Below are 22,311 nucleotides of genomic sequence, written 5' to 3'. Positions count from 1 at the left end.
CTTTGTAAAACCTACCCTGTCTTCTGGTAGGTATGGCCTGTGGTTGAGTAAGGGTTGGCTGCCTGAGTTGGGCTCTGGGACACTTTGAAAAGTTGGGCAAGGGAGGCCAGGAGGGATAGTTTGTAGATCCATTGGAGATGTGGACAGGGAGGAAAAGAGGCTGCAATTGGTGCTCTGTTTCAGTGCTAGGGAAAGCCTGACAAATTGGGGCCAGGTAGTACGTGACAGAGAGTAGAGAAGGTCTGTGGGAAGACTACCTGGTATTCTCAATTTTTTTTCCATATGGAGCTGGCACTTGGGGTAGGAGTGCTAGCATGGAAAAAAATCAACACTAATTCAAGTAATTCACACAATGAGGAAAATTCATTCATTTGCTCATTTATTAATTAGTTTATTCAGTCACTTTCTCACTCATTCATTCATTCACAGATATCTGAGAACATTTTCATGTCCCAGGTTGATCCTAGTCCTCATTACACATGGGACATTAGTTTCAAGACTAAGAATACCTTTTCAGAAACAAACACCTTTAAATGTTAAATGACTCGGAATCCAAAGAAATGTAACCTATGAAGAAGAAGGGAAATATTTTTTAGAAAGATATCTGATGAGAACACGTTTGATTTGGACAGTACAAAACACAAAAGTAGAAACATTTTCATGGAAAATGGGGACGCAAGCATTAACGCAAAGAGCTGGTTGTGAATGGAATGGCCTGTGTTACAAGGGTGGCTTCACTTCTGAATGCTACATAAGGGACTCTAAATGTGGGCAATAGCAGTGTCAAACTGGTGCTTTGAAAGAACCTAAAGGAGTTTCCAAAACTATCGGAACACCCAGTATATCGTCCAAAGGAGCAACAATGGTCTTTTATTTTTCTGATAAGATTTGACATACTTGTGAAAATGTCTTCCCATACTACAAATGTCTGATAGTTGTAAAATGTCTGTACATGGTAGATAGAATAAACAATTGCATTTGAGGACCTGGGGGAAAACAGCTTATATTTTAGTCATTGATTTGGTAGCAGTGTAAAACAACATGACCTCTTAGGTTAACTGAGACAGTTATTACATATGCTTTATGAATATATTGACTAGTGCTTAAACTAGGAATCATAAAATGTTAGCAAGATTAATATTAACAGACAATAAATAGACATTCGTAATAGTCCATGTTGATTTACATTGATTTAGGAAAGTGTTTTCATCTCATCACATGTTGGTATTTCTAAATGTTGTCAAATATATTATGATAATTACATGTTTGTAAGAATGATACTACAAATGAAAGTCCAAAATTTTAGTTTTATAATATAACTCTTAGGTCTAAATTTTTTATTCATGTTATATTTGGATGTATTTATAATTTAACATTTTATCTTTAATTGGTCCTAAATTCTTATGACTTTATTTCTCAGTTTTAAATCTTTAATCTATGTCAAATTGCATTCTGTTTGTGACAGGGTAAGAAATTATTTCCACTTTGATTTTGAAAAATACAAATATCTGGTTGTCCCAAGGTAGTCAGTTATTACTAGATCACTGTCTCCTCTGCTGCTCTGCAAAGCCCTTTCTGCTTGGATTTAGCATATTGGTTCTAGCAATGGAAGGTGGCAGGAATGGTTGAATGATGTTTAGATTGTAAACAGCTGTGCCTTCCATCCATCTAGACGGTATTCTCCACGTTGTAGTATTTTGGTTTGATTGCTTTGGAGAAGGCAGTTTACACTTTACGAAGCCATACTGTCACAGGTCTCAGTTGGATAGTAGCCCAGAGTTCTTCCCTAGTGGGCACTTCAGGGATGATTGAAGTCCCAGTTCCCAACTGGCAGCTCTACAGCAACCTCATAAGATTTCCTGGCAGAACTCCTGATATGCAATTAGGTAATGCCTTGATTTCCAACCCATAAAACTGGAAGATAACAGATGCCTTTCACCCACTAAGATTTTAATTAACTAATTGCACAGTTGGAATAGAAAGTATTTCATGTGAATATTCATACTTTATGTTTATTAGTTTTTATAAATATTTGTTGCCTTTTTAATAACTTATTTTTATTGAGTGCTTCATATTTAGCTACTCCATATATATAATTCTGTTTATTTTCCTGCACATTATTTGGGTAAGTTTCCTTTTTTCAGAAATCATCATCAGAAAGCAGTATTTTTCAGTTTTTTTCAAATAGCTAAATATTGGCAGTCAATCTTTGGTTTTCTTTTTTTCAGTATCTTATGTTTATTTATTTTCAGTTGTTTGAGAATATGAAGTTTGTGTGTTTTGGAAAAGAAAAATCAGGTTATAAATATATGAAATTCATGCAAAAGCGGGTTAGGTTTACAGCAATTTTTCTTATTTATTGTTGATCTTAATATATTTTGACTAGTATGTATACATATTTAATTCTGGAAAAGTCACGTGTAGATATATTTATGCTTTTGGAAGTCAGTTTTTCAGTTGAAAAGCATATTTATTAGGAAGTCAGTAATTGGACCTATAGCTCCAAATCAAACTAATAGAAAATTAGAAGTATTTTAGTCAATTGCAATTATCATGAAGGCCTGCCACAAACACTTAGCATAGACAACCATCCAAAATGAAGTGAAGTCTTGCATCAGGACTGGTTTTGGGAGATAGCACAGTCATGTTATCACTGTGTTCTCATGTGGAGAAACACGGGGGGTGAGAAACAGGAGAGAAAGCAATCTGGTGATCCTTCCTTGTATATGAGAACATTGCTTCTTTTGGATCAATCACCCTTATAACCTTACTTAACCTTAATCAAGTTCCCTCTCAACAATATAATCTAATAGTTTTGGGTATTTTATGCTTATATTTTTGAAAGACCCAATTGAGTCCAGAGCAAGAAGTATGAAAATTTTATTTGGAAGTGGGCATTTAAAAAAAAGATCGAGGTATACTGCTGACACTTGACAACTTAATAGCATGTATTTATGCTGAGGGATGATATCTATGTGGATCCCAGACTGAATTATAGTCATTATATTTTTCTCTTTCCCCAGGTCAGTCATGGAAATGGCATGACTGTATATGGCTCTACATTTTTAACTTTCATTTTATTATTTAAAATAATTTCAAAGTGATGTCACTAGATGAGGCATTATCCGAACAACCTTAGTTGGATTTGTTACTAGTATCTGATTATTCTTTTTGTTCAGAAACCTGTTGGAATACCATACATTCACTGACTCCTAAGGGCTCCAAAGTCCATTTAAATTTCCATATATGAGAAAATAATGAGGTTGCCTGGAAGACAGCTTTGTGGAAGACAGAGGCACATTCAGTTTTTTTGTAATTGTCCCTGTTTCTTGGCTAAGAAGAGCTTTAGTGAGCATGAGAGAAGATCCCTCAGTGGTTTCTCCAGAAATCTCCAATTCCAATATGAATTAACAGCCATATTAAGACCAATGGACAGAAGCTTAAAGAGCACACTTTCTTCTTGTAAGTCATGTAAGTGTCATGTTCACATCTGCTCATAGTTCATGATATCAATAGAAGAGAATTTGAAATGCTTGTTTACAAATGATCTCAGAATCCAGGATTTATAAAATCATTCATTGATAAAAAAATAAAATATAACAATTTCTTTCTTTTTTTGATCTTGCTTGAGAATCAGCTCACAAATACCTTTCTTAATATTTCCTTTTACAAAGAATTTGTACTTGATTCAAAATGCCTAATAAAATAGAAATTCTCAGTAAGCCTGTATTTAAATAGGTTTATTTGCATTTCTATTAAATGGATGACAGACATTTGGAATGGGTATTATAAATACATGTATAGCTCTTATTTATAACCTACTTATTTTCTTTCTTTCTTTCCTTCCTTCTTTCTCTCCCTCCCCCTCCCTCCCTTTTTCTTTCTTTCTTTCTTTCTTTCTTTCTTTCTTTCTTTCTTTCTTTCTTTCTTTCTTTCTTTCTTTCTTTCTTTTTTTGTTTCTTTCTCTCTTCCTTTCTCTCTTTCTTTCTTCTGTAGAACAATAGCAAGTGTTCTCCAGTTACCAGAGCCAAGTAAGTAAATATTTAGTGGATTGTAGCAAAAGCATAGTATCAACTACTTTACAAGGTTGCTTAGGCAGATAGCTATCTGATCTTTCACATAAGTATGTGAAAAGAAAATCAATTTATCCAGTTCTTTCTAGGTACTGAACAATTTTATCTTGAGAGCTTTAATTTCTCAGCATTTAATAATGCCAAGTATTATACTTTCCACCATGGGTATAGTTATATGTGACACAATGTACTCTAGACTTCACAATTATTTGTATAAGCATGTGTGCTAGTGTGCACAGTCAGAAAGACACATTAATCTTCCATTGCTTGCTAAGAGGGCAAGAACACAACTAATGTTTGTGCCTGGTCCAATAGGTGCAGCAATATGAAAATGACATCACAGATATCATAAAGTGAAAAGACTGATATCTACAAAAATATTTTAGATCCTAATTTCTCCCATTAACCTGGATTTAGCTGAGTGGCTTATCCTAGCCAATACATTAGTATTTACTTTATTCCAGACCTAAAGCATAGACATTCTGTGAGAATTAAGTGAACTGAGATTAAATAAACATGTTTTAAGCTGTTAAGTAGTGATCAGTTAATCTTACTTCATGAACAAAGGGGTAAAATGTAAGGCTACTATTAATAGTGGATTGCAAATACAATGGTGTTCCTGACTCCAGTGATGTGAAGAATTCTAAATTATTTTGAGAGTTGATATCTCTCTGCCATGGTGAAGGAGCAGCATATATTTATGTGGAGATTGTCCTTACTTTCTCAAACATGATCTTTACTCTGTTAACTTAACAAGAAACGTCTGCATTTGGAATCAATACAGCAAAACTATTTTATGGACAAAACATTCAGTTGGCGATGGCAAGAATTTTTGTAATAACATTTTTTAAATTGGATCATGAGCAATCTTTCTGTGGCATAAAGCCAACACACTAACACTTGCATTTCATTTTTTGATCATGTGCATTCTTTAGCCAAGACTTTCTCCACCACCAATGCTTCTTCTTCCTCTTCTGGAGCTGCCTTTCATGGAGATAAAAAACTGCTCAGTGGTGACTGAGTTCATCCTCCTGGGAATCCCACACACAGAGGGCTTTGAGACTCTGCTTTTTGTGTTATTCCTGCCCTTCTATGCCTGTACTCTAGTGGGAAATGTCTCTATCCTTGTGGCTGTTATTTCCTCAACTCGCCTTCATACACCCATGTATTTTTTCCTGGGGAACTTGTCTGTATTTGATATGGGTTTCTCTTCTGTGACCTGTCCAAAAATGCTCCTTTACCTTATGGGACTTAGCAGACTTATCTCCTACCAAGACTGTGTCTCCCAGCTCTTCTTCTTTCATTTTCTTGGGAGCATTGAGTGCTTTCTGTATACAGTGATGGCCTATGACCGCTTTGCTGCCATTTGTCACCCTCTTCGGTACTCGGTCATCATGAACTCTAGGATCTGTGTGGCTCTAGCTGTGGGCACATGGCTATTAGGATGCTTCCACTCCAGCGTCTTAACTTCCCTTACCTTCACTTTGCCTTACTGTGGTCCCAATGAAGTAGATCACTTCTTCTGTGACATACCAGCCATCTTGCCATTGGCGTCTGCTGATACCTCCTTAGCACAGAGAGTGAGCTTCACTAATGTTGGTCTAGTGTCCCTTGTCTGCTTTCTCCTGATCCTTCTGTCCTATACACGAATCACAATCTCCATCTTGAGTATTCAGTCAACTGAGGGGCGTCAGCGTGCCTTCTCCACCTGCAGTGCCCATCTCATTGCTATCCTCTGTGCCTATGGACCTATAATCACTGTATACCTACAGCCTACACCAAACCCCATGCTGGGAACTGTCGTGCAAATTCTGATGAACTTGGTAGGACCAATGCTGAACCCTTTGATCTATACTTTGAGGAATAAGGAAGTAAAGATAGCCCTGAAAAAGATACTGCATGGGAAAGGGCCAGTTTCTGAGGGTTAGGAAGATGAAATCATCATCAATCATCATCATCAAAATCACTTGTGTGATATAGCATCGATCTTGCCATTATCAATCTTACTGATATATCCTTAGCACAGAGAGTGAGCTTCACTAGTGTTAGTCTTTTATTAGCTTAGTCTTAGTTGTCGTTATTTGCCTTTTTTGGAAGTAATATCTACTCAGAAAAGAAGGTCTCTCTCACAGAAGCTTCATCCACTATATGTGAGACAATCTTATGCAGAAAGACAAAAAGAAAAAAAATATAGTAATTGAGCAAGAGTATTGGCATACCTCTAAAGAGTATTGGCACTTTCACACACACACACACACACACACACACACACACACACACACACACACACACACACACATGTTTTTCTTGGGTAATAGTTTTAAATATGATAACAACAGTTGACAAATTTAGTTACGATTTTTAAAATTAATTTTTCCTCTTTAAAATTTTAAATCATAATATAATTACATTTCTCCCTTGCCTTTCTTCATTCCAAACCTTCCTACATATCCTTTCCCACTCTCCTTCAGATTCATGACCTCTTGTTACTCTAATTGTTATTGGATGCACAAATGTATCTGTATATACACATTTATTCCTAATCATAACTTCATCTATATAACATTACTTGTGTATTACTGATCATTTGGCACTGGAAAACGAATTGGCATGCCATTCCTTGGGGCAAGAACCTCTCTTCTGCTTCCAGCTTTCCTCAGTTGCCTACAGTTCTTCACTTTCTGCAACTCCTCCTACACAAAGAACTAGGATCTGCTTTGTTAACAAAAACGTGTTTTGGCATATGTGGGACCGTGAAAGGCAGCCTGTTTTCTGGTTGAGCTAGGTTTAAACCCCAGAGAACCAGCAGATTAATCTGCAAGGGACAGAAGGCCTGTTTGCTATGCTCCCAAACACTGGGTTCCTGATAGGAGGCCCCAGCTCCATAATTCTGCAGCAATCAGTCATGTAGGCTATCTGGACTCCACCCCCACAGTTACATGGCAATAGCCAGGTATGCTCCTCCTCATAGTTACCTGGCAACAGGAAAATAGCCAAGCCCACTATAAAAGGAGCTGCTTACCCCCTCCTCCTTCTCCTGCTCCCTCTCTTACCCTCTTGCTCTTACTCTCCCCTCCCTCCCTCTCTCTTTCTCTCCAAGTGGCCATGGTCGGCTTCTATTTCTCTACTTTCTCCCTCTGTCTTTCTACAATAAACCAATAAATGTCTTAAAACCATGTACTATCTCTGCTCATTGGAACCCACCGTGCTGGAGCAATGGTATAGGTCTTCCTCTAATGAGCAGCAAGCATCTAACCTCCTGCCAGGAAGCCTCCCTGTGCTCCAGCCATGGCTACCAGTATAACCAAGCAGCCTGCCGAGCTAGCTGCCTGAGCTAGCCAGACTATCACCTCTGAGCTAGCTCAGAGCACTCCTCCTACCCTTTTCTATTCGGCCCCAGGGCCAGAGTCTGCCTGAGGCTCCCCACTTTGTTCTCAGCTCTTCTGTAACACACAGTGGCTTCTGGGATGCCCAAGATGAGAAACTGACGCCCCTGGTCTCCGTGCAGCCCAGGGACCCAAGAACAGGCTTTTCCAGGCTGCCCAGTGGTGTCTGCGGTGCCCGACAGTTGGAGTCAGACTCCAGTAGGTCAGCCAGGGATCTCAGACTGCGTCTCCCTTACCCCCAGAGTGGGATCCACTGCTTCTCACAGTCCAATGCTGGCCCAGCGGTTCTGCTGTGCAGTCAAACTCTCCGAGTCCGCCTCGCCCTGCAGGCCTAGCCTTGAGCAGATGTGGAACCCCATATTTGACCCACAGACATACATGCATATTATGGACTCATTAAATCCAGCTAATTTACACATAGATTATGTTGCTCATATTTTATGATGAAAACACTGAAACTCTATTATTAGTACTCTTCAAACATACAGTATATCATCACTAACTATAGTCACCATGCTATGCAATAAATCTCTTGAAATCATTTCTCCATCTTAACTGAATTTTTATTCCTTAAATAACATTTCCCCAAATATAAATGCCTTATTCCAGTTCCTACACCTTCCCTTGTGGCTTTGAGAACTGGAGCCTTTTAGATTCCCTAATTGGTGTTATATATTGAACATTTGTTTTCCAGCCCAGCAGTGTTTTCTTTATGACACTACAGATGGATTCCTATGCTTCCCAGTTATCTGACATCCTGCATTGTAAGGTTGAATATACTTCATTGTCCTCATGAGACATATTTTCATTGACAATTAATCTACTGAAGGACACTTAAGTCAATCCCAGAATCTGTTACAAATAGTGATAAAATGAACATAATAGTGCACAGATTTTTTTAGCATACCTTTTATATAATCTTACTAATCCGATCATGGGATTTAATGGGGATTTTGGGGGCATATGGTAATTTTACTTTGGGTTTTTGGAAGAAACTTAACAGTGTTTTCAGAAATGGATGTGTTTTTTAATTTGCATTCCTACTGTGTAGTTCTTGCATTTCCTTACTCACATGTGCTCGCTACCTTTCACTTTTTGACCTAATGCTTTCATCATAACTGTTCTAGGTAGGGCATGATGACACATTATGATTTTGTTTTGCATTTCTTACTATTATTAGACTTACAATTTAGTACTAGAAAAAAAGCAGTTGCCCTTTCCCCCCAACTTAGCATATGCTGAGTATTTTTCGAATGTACAATGTGTGCAAGAACTCCTTTGAGTGTGTGAAGTAATTGCATTGGTGCTATCTCCTTCTATACAGTGGAAGATTAAAAAGTAAATAAGAGAGTAAATAAGCAATTTCTTTTGATAATAAGCTGCACAGCTAGAATGAAATAGACTGTAGATGGACTCTAGTGCTCTTGTTATTAGCATCGTCTTCATATAGGCATCATTAATACAGAGAACCCCAAGAAAGAGAAGTAACTGATTGTGCTTGGGGTGGATCATTGATGAGGGCTTTGGGGGGACAAAGTACTCTTTGAGCTAAGCTGTGAGGAATAAATAAATCTGACAGATTCGTAAAAGTCACAACGAATGGGACAGTGAGCAGAACCAGAAAACAATAGACATCTATGGGAGCTCTGAGGTATAATGTGCACATTGATTTAAAAGAAAACTATACAGTTAGTGTACAAAGTGAGTAGTTGGGAAGGATGTCATGAAGAAGGAGTGTAGGGGGTGACAAACTGGAGAGTAACCACATTAGTTGGTTTCATACCATGAAGAACCCCATATCAAGGTGAGTTATATATCCAGTTTTACCAAATAAAATACTACATAATGCTTAAAAGCACACAGTCCCCAAAGTATTCTTCACTATAAAAGATGTTGCATGTACATTTAATTTTCTATGAACTTAAAGAGAACTTATTCATAGCAATAATATTACTGGAAAGTGTTGTAAGGGTTTGAGAATTACTGAAAGAAAACCCCAGACTCAAGTTATAAAAAGTACTCATTTTGTAGAAAACAACCAGTATACAGTTGTCAGCCAATCACACAAAATGGCAATGACCAGATGTGCTCACAGGATCCAATGTGAATTTTAGGGATGGTTAGGTCATTTTTAATATGATTGGTTATGTCAGGCCAGTTTCTTTCTTTCTTTCTTTCTTTCTTTCTTTCTTTCTTTCTTTCTTTCTTTCTTTCTTTCTTTCTTTCTTTCTTTCTTTCTTTGACTTGCCTGTTTCTTTGGGAAACTGAAGCTTAAAGCATAACATGGCTGCTTGTTCTAAAATGGAATGAGTTAGGTCCTCTCAGAGTGAGTGACTAAATCAATTAAGTATGCATTCATTCCCACCAATGCCACAATTACAGTGGGACAAATACTTCATTAATAAAACCAAGTATGCTCTTCTGTCTTGTACTCCCATGAAATATTCTTACTACCCAAAGCACATCAATCTTTGTACTATAAGATGTAGAGTGTCCCAACCTAGCTACTTGTTTCCAAGAACCCCTTGTTCTCCATTATCTTAGGTAATTCAGGAACCTCATGGTGGGGTAAGAGTGAGATCCTACAGCAGATCCTGAGACTAGTTTCTCTGACCTGATTTGTATTAAGTAAACAGTGTTCCGTTTTGTTCCATAATATAGCATAAAGCAGTCAATATCATGGGTTTCTAATTTTTCAAGCTTAGACTAATCATGATTAAGTATGATGGAGATGCTAAATTCTGTAATATGATAGGGATGCTGGATTTGTGATACTCACTAAAGATTGAGGGATAAGCCAGGTAAAGTCAGTGCCTATCTAAAACATATTCTAAGTAAACATATACCCCATCACTCAGGATCATATAAAAAGATGTTCTCATTTGGGGACTGAATTTCACACAATGAGTACGATGTGTTTGATGCTCAGAATTCTAAGATCGGTAAACCAAGAAGATGCTGGAAATGTGGGTCACAGATCTGGGTGATTATTGTCACTGAGTTTAATATACTAACAATCCATCTCTAGTCAGTGCTCTGAATCCTCATGGTACTTGTTCTTTCCTGCATTGTGATGGTTAGCTGATGTTAACAACCCGGGAAGGGATAATGGTGTAGAGTAGTTTGGTCTAAGGCAATGCCTATGAGAAACTTTCTTAATTGGGTCGACTGAATTGGGGAAACACACCATGAAAGTGGGTGGCACGTTGGCAGGGCCCTAGAATTAACAACAAACAAACAAACAAACAAAAACTAGAATGGCAGAAAACTGGCATGCTTGCTTTATTTAATTGCTCTCTGCTCTTGACAAAGTATAATGTGACTAGCTTCTTAATTTGCCTGCCAAGATCAATAGTGATTTTGAATTGTAAGCCAAACCTTTTCTTCCTTACATTGCTTTTGTTGAGAATATATTATAACAGCTGTGGAAATGAAATCAAGATGGTCATCCTTCAAAGAAATTAAAACAAGTCTCCTTCTACTTCTGCTAATTACTCAGGTACTGTGCTCATTGATCGACTGATAATATAGCTTAACATTTAAGAAATATAGTATAAATGATATTTATTTGTTTTCAGAAAATTGAATAAAAAAGGCCAAGGTTAAATTGTATTAATCTAATGTTCTACATTATTTTTCATAGCCATCATGGGTTTTAAATATTTTCTGTATTTTCTGTTAATCTCATCCATGTAAATAGTGAAATCTGATCATATTTATCCTACATGCATTTTGATTCTCAAACTCCTTAAGTATTTCTCATCACATAACCTCCAAACTTCAGGTCTTATTTCAACTTAAAAAACAAAACCAAAAATAAACACACAAAATCCCAATAGGCCAGGCAGTGCTTCTCAGGGTCATGTACTAAAACATGGAAAATCTACCAGTGGCTACATCTTTAACAAAAAATGATCACACAAACACACACACACACACACACACACACACACACACACGCATGCACACACACACACCAAAATTGAAGCAAAATAAAACAAACAAATAAATAACCACAAAAACAAAAACAAAAAACCTAACTACTGACTGTGAGGCCAATTGCTCTCTGCTGGGATTTATATGACGTGACCTTTGCAAGTTTTATGCACACAACCACAGAATTTCATAGCACTTTCTATATCCTTATGCTTTAATAGTCTTTCTATCTATTCTTTCTGCAAAATTTTCTGAGCCTTGGTGGTTGTTGGTTGGATATAGATATCTCATTGGGACTGAGCTCTGAGTCTCTTTCTCTGAGCCCTGACTGCTATTAACTGCATAAGATGCTCTGCTGAACATTGTTGAGAGTAGCTCAGGTCTATGGGTATAAACATAAATGTTTAGAAGGCAATGTAACAGGACTGATAATAATAATAGCATGAGCTCTTCAAACTTTTGGTTAGGCTTAGAGTACTGTAATATCCAAAATGAATTCAAGACCACCTAGTACCTTCCCCCTTCAAAATTAACTTTCCAGACTGTATTAGCAGGCAAAGTGCAGAGGCAGGTAAGGAAGCTGGCTGACTAAACAAATGTAAAAACATAGTTTTAGTGCACAAAATGACTAAGCTTGCAACTGCCAAAATAATATTAGTTGTTCTCAGAGAAATAACCATAACAAGATAGCAGCTCCCAGAGAAATCCCCATACCCCATCCCACACTAAATTCTGAGAAAGACTGCAGACTGCCCTGACCTTGTTAGGATTCCCTGTGATGTTAATAGCTGTGACTGACCCAGAAGTTCCAAATGTACTATTACTTTGCTGACCAAATTTATAATGGGGCCAAGCAAAGTGAGTCACTAGTCCAAAGTCACTATACAAACCAACCAATGCCTGAAAGGGTTACTTGCTACACCAATGAGAACCCTGTTGCTCAAATCTGCCCCTTACAAAGGTATCAAAAGTGTGTTCTTTCTTTGTTCTGGGTCTCTCCTCTGGCCTGTGTGCTGAGAGGGGAGTCCCCAACATGTTGGATCAATAAAAATACTCATGCGTTTTGCAGTGATGGCTGTCTCTGTGGTCTTTGTGAGTAAGGGTCTTTTGACAAACTCCAACAGTACCAGGTATAAAATTCTATCCTTGAAGCATGTATTAAATTTAACTGAAACATAGTTGATTATTCTACAGCAATTGTGCCACTATTGCACTAGTAGGTTTACCTTACCTAGCAGGTCAGTATTGTAGTATTCAAAGTCCAATGCTGAGTAAGACAATGGATATCTTTCTTCCCCAAATAGCCTCCATAGCACTTTCCAATAATATAATAGCCAACCAATAGGAAGATTCCTGGTTTTTAAAAATTGACTTCTCTGGAAAACGGGTAGTGGTGGCACACACCTTTAATCCCGGCATTTGGAAGGCAGAGGCAGGCAGATTTCTAAGTTCGAGACCAGCCTGTTTCTACAGAGTGAGTTCCAGGACAACCAGGGCTACACAGAGCACCCCTGTCTCAAAACAAACAAACAAACAAACAAACAAACAAACAACAACAACAAAACAACCCCCCTCCCCTCAATTGACTTCTCTGTTTCCTTCAGCAAAATTTTGTCTTGTCTTCAGAAATAGGTCCTTACCATATGGTCATGATGGGTAGCCAATGCAAATGGAAATGCCCTGTGCTGTTTTAGACACGTCTGGGGATACCTTGAGTAGTAACTCTTAAGACCGTGCCCTGTATCTTGTACTTGTATTTTCATCTAATAACTCAAGTTTTCTTTGCACAACATTGTCTATTCCTGTGGAGTAGTTATCCCTGATTCTCTCTCTCTTTTTAGAATTGTACTTTGAAAATGGCTTACTAATTAGAAGGATTCCATTAGGATTATATATATATATATATATATATATATATATAGTTAGTTAGTTTTGGTTAACTCATCCACCATCCCTTACTGTCCTCTATTCTTCATTAATCCTTTAATTCTCAGTGTTCCCACCCATTTTTTCTCTTCACATGTGTTCTACTACCTTTGAGCTTTTTTTTTTTTAAATTGGACTATAAGCTAATAAGCTTCCATACCTCTTTTCTTTGAATTCTCCCCTCTCCTCTACTCCTTAATTTTCTGTTTGCTCCCATATCCCTCGCTGATTATGAATTTCTGTCATGACTATTCAACTTTGGTACTTTTGTTCTATTAATAGCCTTTCATTCTCCCTTTAATGTAGCCTCTAAGCCTGATTTCTAGTCTTTGACATCTTCCTTTGCTCTGAGTTAAATACACAGACAAAAATTTGAAGGTAGTATCTACATCTGAGAGAGAATGTGTGGTTTTTGTCTTTCTGAACCTGTGTTCCCTCCTCATCCAGTAGAATTTTTCTAGTTCCACCCCTTTAACTTCAAATTTCATTTTTCTTTGAAGTAGTGAAATATTTCCTTGTTCACTCATCTGTTCTTAGATATCCATTTCAGACCTGTCAATTGAACAGCAGTGAGCATGACTGTGTAATTCTCTCTGTAGGAGTAATCTATTTACCTTACTGGTGTGTTGAAAATGCCGAGTCAAAAAAGGTCTAATAAGACACTCACCAGAGTCCCTGATACATATTAAAACCTTAAGAAATACTATATGAGTTCTTATTAGTTTTGGTAGACTCTAATAATCTTCAACTACATCTGATAACTACCCTTCCCTTCTAAATGTAGAATTAAATACTAGAGGAAATGGTTTAGAAATTCAAATATTTGTCATATAAAATGTATATATTAAATTTATTTTGAGCTACTCTTATATTTTACAAAGTGTAATTTTAATTTATAAATCAAAGAGTCATTCTAAGTTGTAAATTAAAAGTTTAGTGATCTAGCTGTCTTTTCTAATATGAATTCTTTTTTTGAATCATCAGAAACATTTGTTTGTAAATTAAGATATAGCAATTAATGAAAAAAGAGACCACGGATTTGAAAGAGTGAAGATGGGGAAGGCCAAGGCGGGAGGGCTTGGAGATAAGAAAGGAAGGGAGAAATGATGGAATTATGCATCAAAAGTAAGACATTTTAAATAAGATATATTTTTGATAAATGTCATCTATGTAAACTTAAATTTTCATGTCTACAACTTCAACAGCTCATGTCTGCTGCTTTCATTTCCGGCATTGAATGCACACTCCTCCTCACACTCCTCTTCACACTCCTCCTCACACTCCTCCTCACACTCCTCCTCACACTCCTCCTCACACTCCTCCTCACACTCCTCCTCACACCTTCCTGTGTTAGTTTTCTGTTACCTTCAGCTTAGCTTTTTCTCTTAGCAAATGAGACTGGTTTACAGGATCTATGGATTGATCCTGGTGACAACATTAGCATTTTCCCTCCTCTTTTTTCCCTTTACTTTTAATTTAATGATGCGAGAACTTGTACTCTGAGAATTTTCCCTCTCATTTTTTATTGATTATTTTATTTATTTACATTTCAAATGTTATCCCCCTCATAGAAGCAGGGGTTACAGGGATAGGATAGGGGGATTGCAGTGGGGAAACTGGGAAGAGGGATAACATTTGAAATGTAAATAAATAAAATAACCAATGTATTCATAATTTAAGCATATATCAAAACGAATTAAACATTTATAGAAAATTCTAAGTCCAGGTATAGAGGCTTATAATCTCGGATCTCAGAAAGCCATAGTATTATCATGGTGAGTTCAGAGTTCATCTTGAGGTATTTAGTAAGTTCCAAAACAACATAGCCTGGATACAACAGGAAACCCTGACTGAGTGAGTGAGTGTGAGAGCGAGAGAGAGAACACACGAACGAGTTCAATATCTATAACATATAAAGTACACAAAACGGAGACTAATATGTGTGAAATAGAAGACCCTAGGCTCAAGAATGGTTATGCATTGTTTTGTTTAGGATATTTTAACATTGTGACACATAGAATTATCCAACCTTTGGCTTTTTTCTTAGATTATCAGTTAATAAAGTTTAAAGAATCTTATATAATTTTAATGCAGATATTACAGCAAGATGCTTCCAAATTACTTGGAGAAATACATAAAATTGCTCTGAGAATGATGTTTTATATGACCAATTCCCTGTGTACTTGAAATACAGACTCCCATGTTAAGGAACCCAATAGATTCTGATCCTGCAAGGGTTGGCAGTAATTACAGGAAATGTGTGCATTTGTCCAAACTGTAACCTGTAAATCAGAAAGTTTGTAGAGGGTATGCACATAGAGAACCATATAAACAGTGAAAACCTGGAAGTATTTATGGTCAAGTATACAATATGCAATAAGAAAATGAAACGAATTGATAAATGAAACCATTTAATTCTCAAAATAAATCTTATCCAGATGCAGAGAGAAATAATGGCTGTAGAAATTACTCTGTATGTTTTTGGAACATGTGAATTAACTTATGTTCAGATATAAGTAAATAAATGTCGCCACAATTTAAAGCACTGTGTGAAATGAGTTCCTGACTTTGGTCTAGGGGATAGAGTGAATGTGACAAAATTTTCACTGATGAGAAACCTAGTGCTTCTGTAAATGGGTTATAGTCAGTTGTCTCTGGATTTTATGTCTCTAGTTCTATCTATATATTATAGTCCTAGTGTTAACTGCATTATTACATTTGGTTATCAAAACAAGTAATGTTTAACGATATATCCCATCCTAATTAGTGTTCTTTCTTAGTTCATAAATAGAAGGCAAAACCATAAAGAACCAGGATTCTATTGAATTTAACCCAATTAATTACGATTATTATTATTATTAATTTGGCATCCTTGGCCTCTCTGCAGAGAACTGACATCTGAAAATATTTTCCACTTTGTGTGATAAATTGGACTTTTGATCTTCAGATATCCTATATATACCAGAGTATTTCTCAAGCAGTTGTATATATCCTGGATTAACATTAAATTAATAAAGTGAGACTTTTATATACCTAATAGTAGCATGCTTGATTATTGTTAAATCTGTTTTTTTCAGAGGTGGATTTTCTGTGTGCTGAGAAAATTAAGTTTCCAAGACAACAGAACTGAAGGTCAGATGTCTAGACAGACTTATTCACTGGTTTCATTAGCATCATCCTGTCATCTTTTGGAACTGGTGCTGGGTTTCTGCAGGCCCTGCATCAATATCGTGGGATGAAGGATGTTACATTATTGTGCTGATACTACTGGTGAAAAAAATATAAACCAAGTATATTAAACCTGAAAGGAGCTGGGTCAATTTTTAAAAGGCAAATCCAAGGCAAGGTTCCTTATCTCAAGTGTAGCTCGTTAGCAACTAAAGGAGCTTTGCAGGAAGAGAAAATGCTGAGGAATGGTATAGGTATCTTCCCTAGAGGGAGGATAATTAATTATAAACAAACTGCAGAAGCAACCTTGTATTAAAGATTAAATAAAATAATGTATCTTTTGTTTTAAATTCCATAACAAGTCCATTTTCTTGTTTTAAAATATTTAGTATCTAATAATTTTGAGTTACTTCAGAAAGATAAACTATATTAGTTCTGCTACATCGACAATCTCATAAATACCTCAGGCTAACTACCACCTAATATTTTGGAAAGTGTAACTATACACTCGTTGTTTCCTCTTAAGTTAGCGCACCAAGAATTTCGGCACCACTGAAAATTATGAAAATATTTAATTTAGTTTTAACCAGACAATAAAAAAGATAATACTTTTCAGTAAAGCAAGAAAAGGGCAATCACTTAAAAGGCTTAATCAAGATTGTTAAGTATGAGAATGATTAGGATTTAGACACACATCACTTTTGATTAAATTAGAACTGAAAATTGTAAGTAGTGAGAAATAGATACAGTGCATTTTCTAACATTAATATTAAGAATTAACAAGCATTTCTGCTCTTAGAGACATTGCAGGCTGCTGTGCCACATGCAAACCAGTAAGTTACAGTGAGGAGAGAGGCTCTGTCTATGCTCAGTGTTCTGACCTATGATCATCTGAATGATTAGTAGCCTAATACTCCCTGAAAAAAAAAAGCCTAAGACTGACTTCTAGTCCAGCCCCAGGGTGCCTAGACAGAGATCTAGCCTGAGATAACCATTAATCCAGTGATAGGAAGGCTTGGATGGGCTTCCAGAATGAGCAGCAAGCCAGAGACTAGACATACCCCACCTGGCACCAGGTCCCTGGGCAGAAATAAGTCAGAGACAGATAACCCTCACAAGGGGTCACTCAGGCAGTCCAGGCCAGGAGGGAGCCCAAGACAACCACAAGATAGGCACTATGGGGCCTGGAAAGGAAGCTAGCCTGAGATAACCACCAGTCCAGCATAGTGTAGGACTTGGAGGACAGACCATGCTTGAAATTACCCCTGCACTGTGCATTCTTGAGACTCATGAAATGACCCAGACACTCAGAGACTCTTTGTGCCACTAAGGCGAGCCAGTAAGTGGTGACGTGGAAGACAAAGAGAATCAGAAGTATGTGGGCACAATGGAGAGAGACCAAAAGGGACACTCAAGGGTAGTGGGGAATAGCCTGATGTGAGTAGCTGGTTATGCTATCTGGGAAGTTCTGGCCTGTGCTGCCACCAAGGGCAATATATGTCTTGCACCCTGCAATAATAGGGGTTTGTTACCAACAAAGAACAGCTGTATGTCCCTGATTTGGGATGCTACCTAGGGAACATATTGATATCTGAGGGCTAAGTAGAATTGCCTCTATCCCTTATCTGAGCATTGTGGGAGAGCTGACCCCAGAGGCATGAGAGTAGGAGAGCTGACCCTGTCCCTAGCCAGCTCCAGTATTTGAGAGAGTGGACCACACATTGTGGGACTTGCTGATGAGCCAGCCTAAGGATATTAGAGTGGGAGAGCTATCCCTACTATTCCTCTCACAAGGGGTAGTGTGGATAAGGAAGAGACACCCTCCTCCTCCCCCGACCCTCCTTAGGTGCTGCAGGCAGGAGACCTGCCCCTGGGGTCATGGGAGCAGGAGAGCTTGTGTTTTCCTGAACCAACTGCATTCTTGGGAGTTGCCTTTGCAGCAAAGTAGGGCTAACCCTGGGGACAGGGGTACTAGTGAGCTGGCTCCAAGGGTGTGAGCATGGGATAACAGGAACATCATATGTTTTCTGTGCCATCCTGTCCACTATGGCAGGTAGGGAAGCTGATCCTGCCTATCCCCTGCTGCTATACTCTGCCCTCTGGGGAGCAGGACCTGTACCTCATCTGGGCACCAGATCAGAGCTGGCCCTGAATGTGGGGCTGGTGGGCAAGCCAGCCCCTAGTGTGTGAATGTGTGGTATGTGTTTTGGGCTCCAACTGTGGTTCTACATCCTCTGCTTCCTTCCTCTCAGGGTTTCCAGATACCACTGCAACTGGGCTGGAATCATGAAGAGAAATGTAGAACAGGTGCTGTTCTGCAGGATCTCTTTTGTGCTGGGAGTGAGCTCTAGGGTGAGGAGGGGGCAAGAGGAGAGAGGCCTTCTCTGAGGATCTTCAATGGAAGAGCTCTTTGAGTTAATCACAGCTTATATACATGCTTTTATTTGGGGTAGACATGTACAAATACACTTTATTAGTAGTGAACCAGGCCTATATATACACTTTGGAGAGAAGGAAGTCATTTTCAGAGTAAGTGGAAAGCATTGGCTAGAGTTTTAAAGTTCTGTGAATGCCTCATTTGAATGGACAGGCATTCCAAGAATCTGAGTCCTTGCTGGGCTGATTCTTATGGGGCCTAGAGGCAGGGATCTGTAGGACTACCAAATACTACTCAACCTTCCCCAGGAAGAGGTTGTGGGGAGTTAGGATCCCAAGACGAGGTCAGAGAAGGACAAGCCCAGCTTGTAAAGGGAGTCCTCCATTTTGCACTGAGCTCAGATGAGCTATCCAGCCATGGTAAACTTTGACCTTAATTAGCAGGTGAATGTGAGAGAGTCATCCCTGCCTCATTTTCTGGCAGTGGCATAGATGAAAGATGGGGGAGAAATGGTGGACAAAAGACCTGGCCCTGGGTTCATAAAAATGGGAGAACTGGCTATGTCCCTCATCAGCTGCAACACTGGGGAGAGGAGACCCTGGACATTGCCTAAAGCAGAGTAGAGCTCACCAGGCTGTAGGGATTTCTGGCAATCCAGTCCCAAGAGCAGAGGAGCAGAAGAGACAGCAGGCTGATCAGTTTAGATCCAGTGCTTTGAATTGACCAACATCTAACCCATCAGTGAACCACTGGTGTTCATGAAGGGGCAGGTCCTACAGATCCAAAACTATAGGATCTCCATGACACAGGACAACAACAGGATATCTGAGAGGATTCCCACTGAGATTCCAGTATTGATAGAGTAGCAGAAGCCAGAGATCACATATCAGACCAAAGAGTCACTGCAATAAACATTTGCAAATAAAGAAGTGTGGACAAAAATGTATACCGTAGGGCACAATATGGCACACTGTAGCTTCCAAAATGATAATTTTTTCTCTGTTGTGGGGGAGGTTGCAAGAGTGGAGGACAGATACTAGAGGAGGAGGAGATGAGTGGGGCTAGGGTGTATGATGTGAAATTCACAAAGAACCAATATTGTTTTAAAAAATTAAGAAAATTAAAAAAAACGAATTAGCACACCATTGTAATAGAGAACAAAAACAACAAAACAAAACAAAACAAAACAAAACAAAACAAAACAAAACAAAACACAGTACAATTCTCTATGCTTAGAATCCATCAGGGCTCTTGCTAAGAACATCTAGAAAATTTATAGACAAAATTTAAAATTTTGTTGCCACCAGAGATTTAGGAGACAAAAATTCTCTACATAAATTAGTTTGCTGTTTCAGAAGTTGTCCTCCTATGCATAATTCTACAATAGGCATAATTCCTGTGTTCCCAAAAAAGAAGCAAAAGGACCATAAAAATCAGAATGGAGTTTTAAAGCAACTATGCCCAAAGAGGTAAAATAAGTGTTTACAATCCATGAAGAATAAAGAACTCAAGAAAATTCAGAAGAGATCTTTGGAGGGATAGAGCATGGAAATATGTATAAGGTCAGGACAGAGACCCAGCTTCAGCAAGAGTGAGTCGCTCATGTCAGCCCAGGCACTGACAGGGTCTGGGTCTATAGCCCTAATATAACTGCTGGTAAAGCATAAGGTGACCAATGTTAGATAATAATAATGTCATAAAACGGATGTTGGATTTTTATGACATTATCCAACATGTATACTACTACTGGAATAAAAATCAGCACAAGAAAGGTAGAGACAATAAAAAACTATATATTCCTCCATCTTAATCAAGACACTTGTATCATACACCTCTCCTCAAGGCTCGGGGTTCCTCATAGAAGAGAGGATTGAAACATTATAAGGGCAAAAGTTTGTAAAGGGTTGATGTGAATTGTTTTCAGGACATTACAAGGCTGATGCACACATAATCTTACAGAGGCTTTGACTGCATACACAAGACATGAAGAAAGCCAAGTAAGTCAAAAATCCAAATTACATCAGGGAATATCCCCCGCCCCCAAGCTGTCATTCCACTGTAGGAACTGTTGTCATTTATGGATCCTGGTACAGGGACAGTCAGTTAAATTTATGGATGCAGCGGGTTCTCCTAGGTTGCCCATGTGTCAGTTGATGATTGTACACACATAAACACACAGGCAGTACTAGGTATATTCCATTAGGCTAATAATAAAATACATAAAGTTGAGAGGAAAAAATAGAGAGGGCAGTATGGGAGTAGTTGGAGGGGAGGAAGTAAGGGTTGTTTTAATCTAAATGTATTATATCCATGCATAAAAATTTCATACAGAAAGTTATCCATCCAAAATAAAAAGGCCAAGTAGAAAAAAGAAACAACACTAATAGATGCAAACATAAATCAAATAATAGATATACTGAGATGGATTTTATATAAAATAAATTAATATCAAATTGAATGGCAAAAATAAGACATGACTGCTCCCAGGTATGGGTGGAGAAGGAGGTTCTCAGGTATGATTTGAATAGGTTTCTTGTACATATGAGAGAGAAAACATCCAGAGGAATATGGAATGGTCCAGATTCAAGTGAGCCATTCAAGGAGAGGAGTCAGGGGGAGGTGAGAGAGAAAAAGAAGAAGAAGAAGAAGAAGAAGAAGAAGAAGAAGAAGAAGAAGAAGAAGAAGAAGAAGAAGAAGAAGAAGAAGAAGAAGAAGAAGAAGAAGAAGAAGAAGAAGAAGAAAGAAGAGAAGAAGAAGAAAGAAGAAGAGAAGAAGAAGAAGAAGAAGAAGAAGAAGAAGAAGAAGAAGAAGAAGAAGAAGAGAGAGAGAGAGAGAGAGAGAGAGAGCACAAAGATTCTGGGTACCCAGAAAACAAGAGCCAAAACAGCTGAGGTTATATAGGGATCATAGGCTGGGGACAGGCAAGCCTAGTATCTGTGCTGGTTTAGGGAGAGGCAGAGGTGAGAGCTGAGAAATGCTCACAGGAAGCAAAGGTACTGAGTGACACTTGTCCAGGATTTTTTTTTTTTGATGTCTAAAATAAACCATAGAGGGCAAAACAGAGAATTTTATTGGAGAACTAAAGTTTATACACACACACACACACACACACACACACACACACACACACACACACGTGTGTGTGTGTGTACATATACATATACATATACATATACATATACATATACATATACATATACATATACATATACATATACATATACATATACATATACATATACTTATATATGAGATGATTCCATAATTTTCAAGACACCCATGACTAAAATTAATACCAAAACAGATTATATTTAAGAATTTTGAGAGCAACTGAAGATAATATAGAACTGAAAGATTGTTTCCAATGAAATAAGCAGAATGAAATGCTGAGATATAAAGCAGAAGTAGAATATATCTGAATCTAAATAGCTCATGGGCTCCAGGA

General features: G+C 38.0%; 1 protein-coding gene and 1 non-coding gene across 2 annotated transcripts; both read left to right on the top strand.

Moving 5' to 3' along the window:
• Positions 1-5,062: 5,062 nt before the first annotated feature.
• Positions 5,063-6,001, top strand: LOC110302155 (olfactory receptor 10D3). The gene has a single exon (XM_021172955.2). It carries the CDS (start codon positions 5,063-5,065, stop codon positions 5,999-6,001), a length of 939 nt encoding a protein of 312 aa, XP_021028614.1.
• Positions 6,002-17,277: 11,276 nt separating this feature from the next.
• On the top strand, positions 17,278-17,404 carry LOC115032054 (small nucleolar RNA SNORA17). The gene has a single exon (XR_003837701.1). It is a non-coding gene; the product is annotated as a small nucleolar RNA SNORA17 (small nucleolar RNA).
• The last annotated feature ends 4,907 nt before the right edge of the window (positions 17,405-22,311 follow it).

The sequence above is a fragment of the Mus caroli genome, unplaced genomic scaffold (assembly GCF_978045245.1).
Source record: "Mus caroli unplaced genomic scaffold, Mus_caroli_1 scaffold_11, whole genome shotgun sequence".
NCBI lineage: Eukaryota > Metazoa > Chordata > Mammalia > Rodentia > Muridae > Mus > Mus caroli.
Note: the sequence above shows the minus strand (reverse complement) of the source record. Positions and strands in the feature narration are given on the sequence as shown.

Excerpts from the sequence above, each read along its gene's own strand:
- LOC110302155 (XM_021172955.2), top strand. The coding sequence starts at position 5,063 with ATGGAGATAAAAAACTGCTCAGTGGTGACTGAGTTCATCCTCCTGGGA.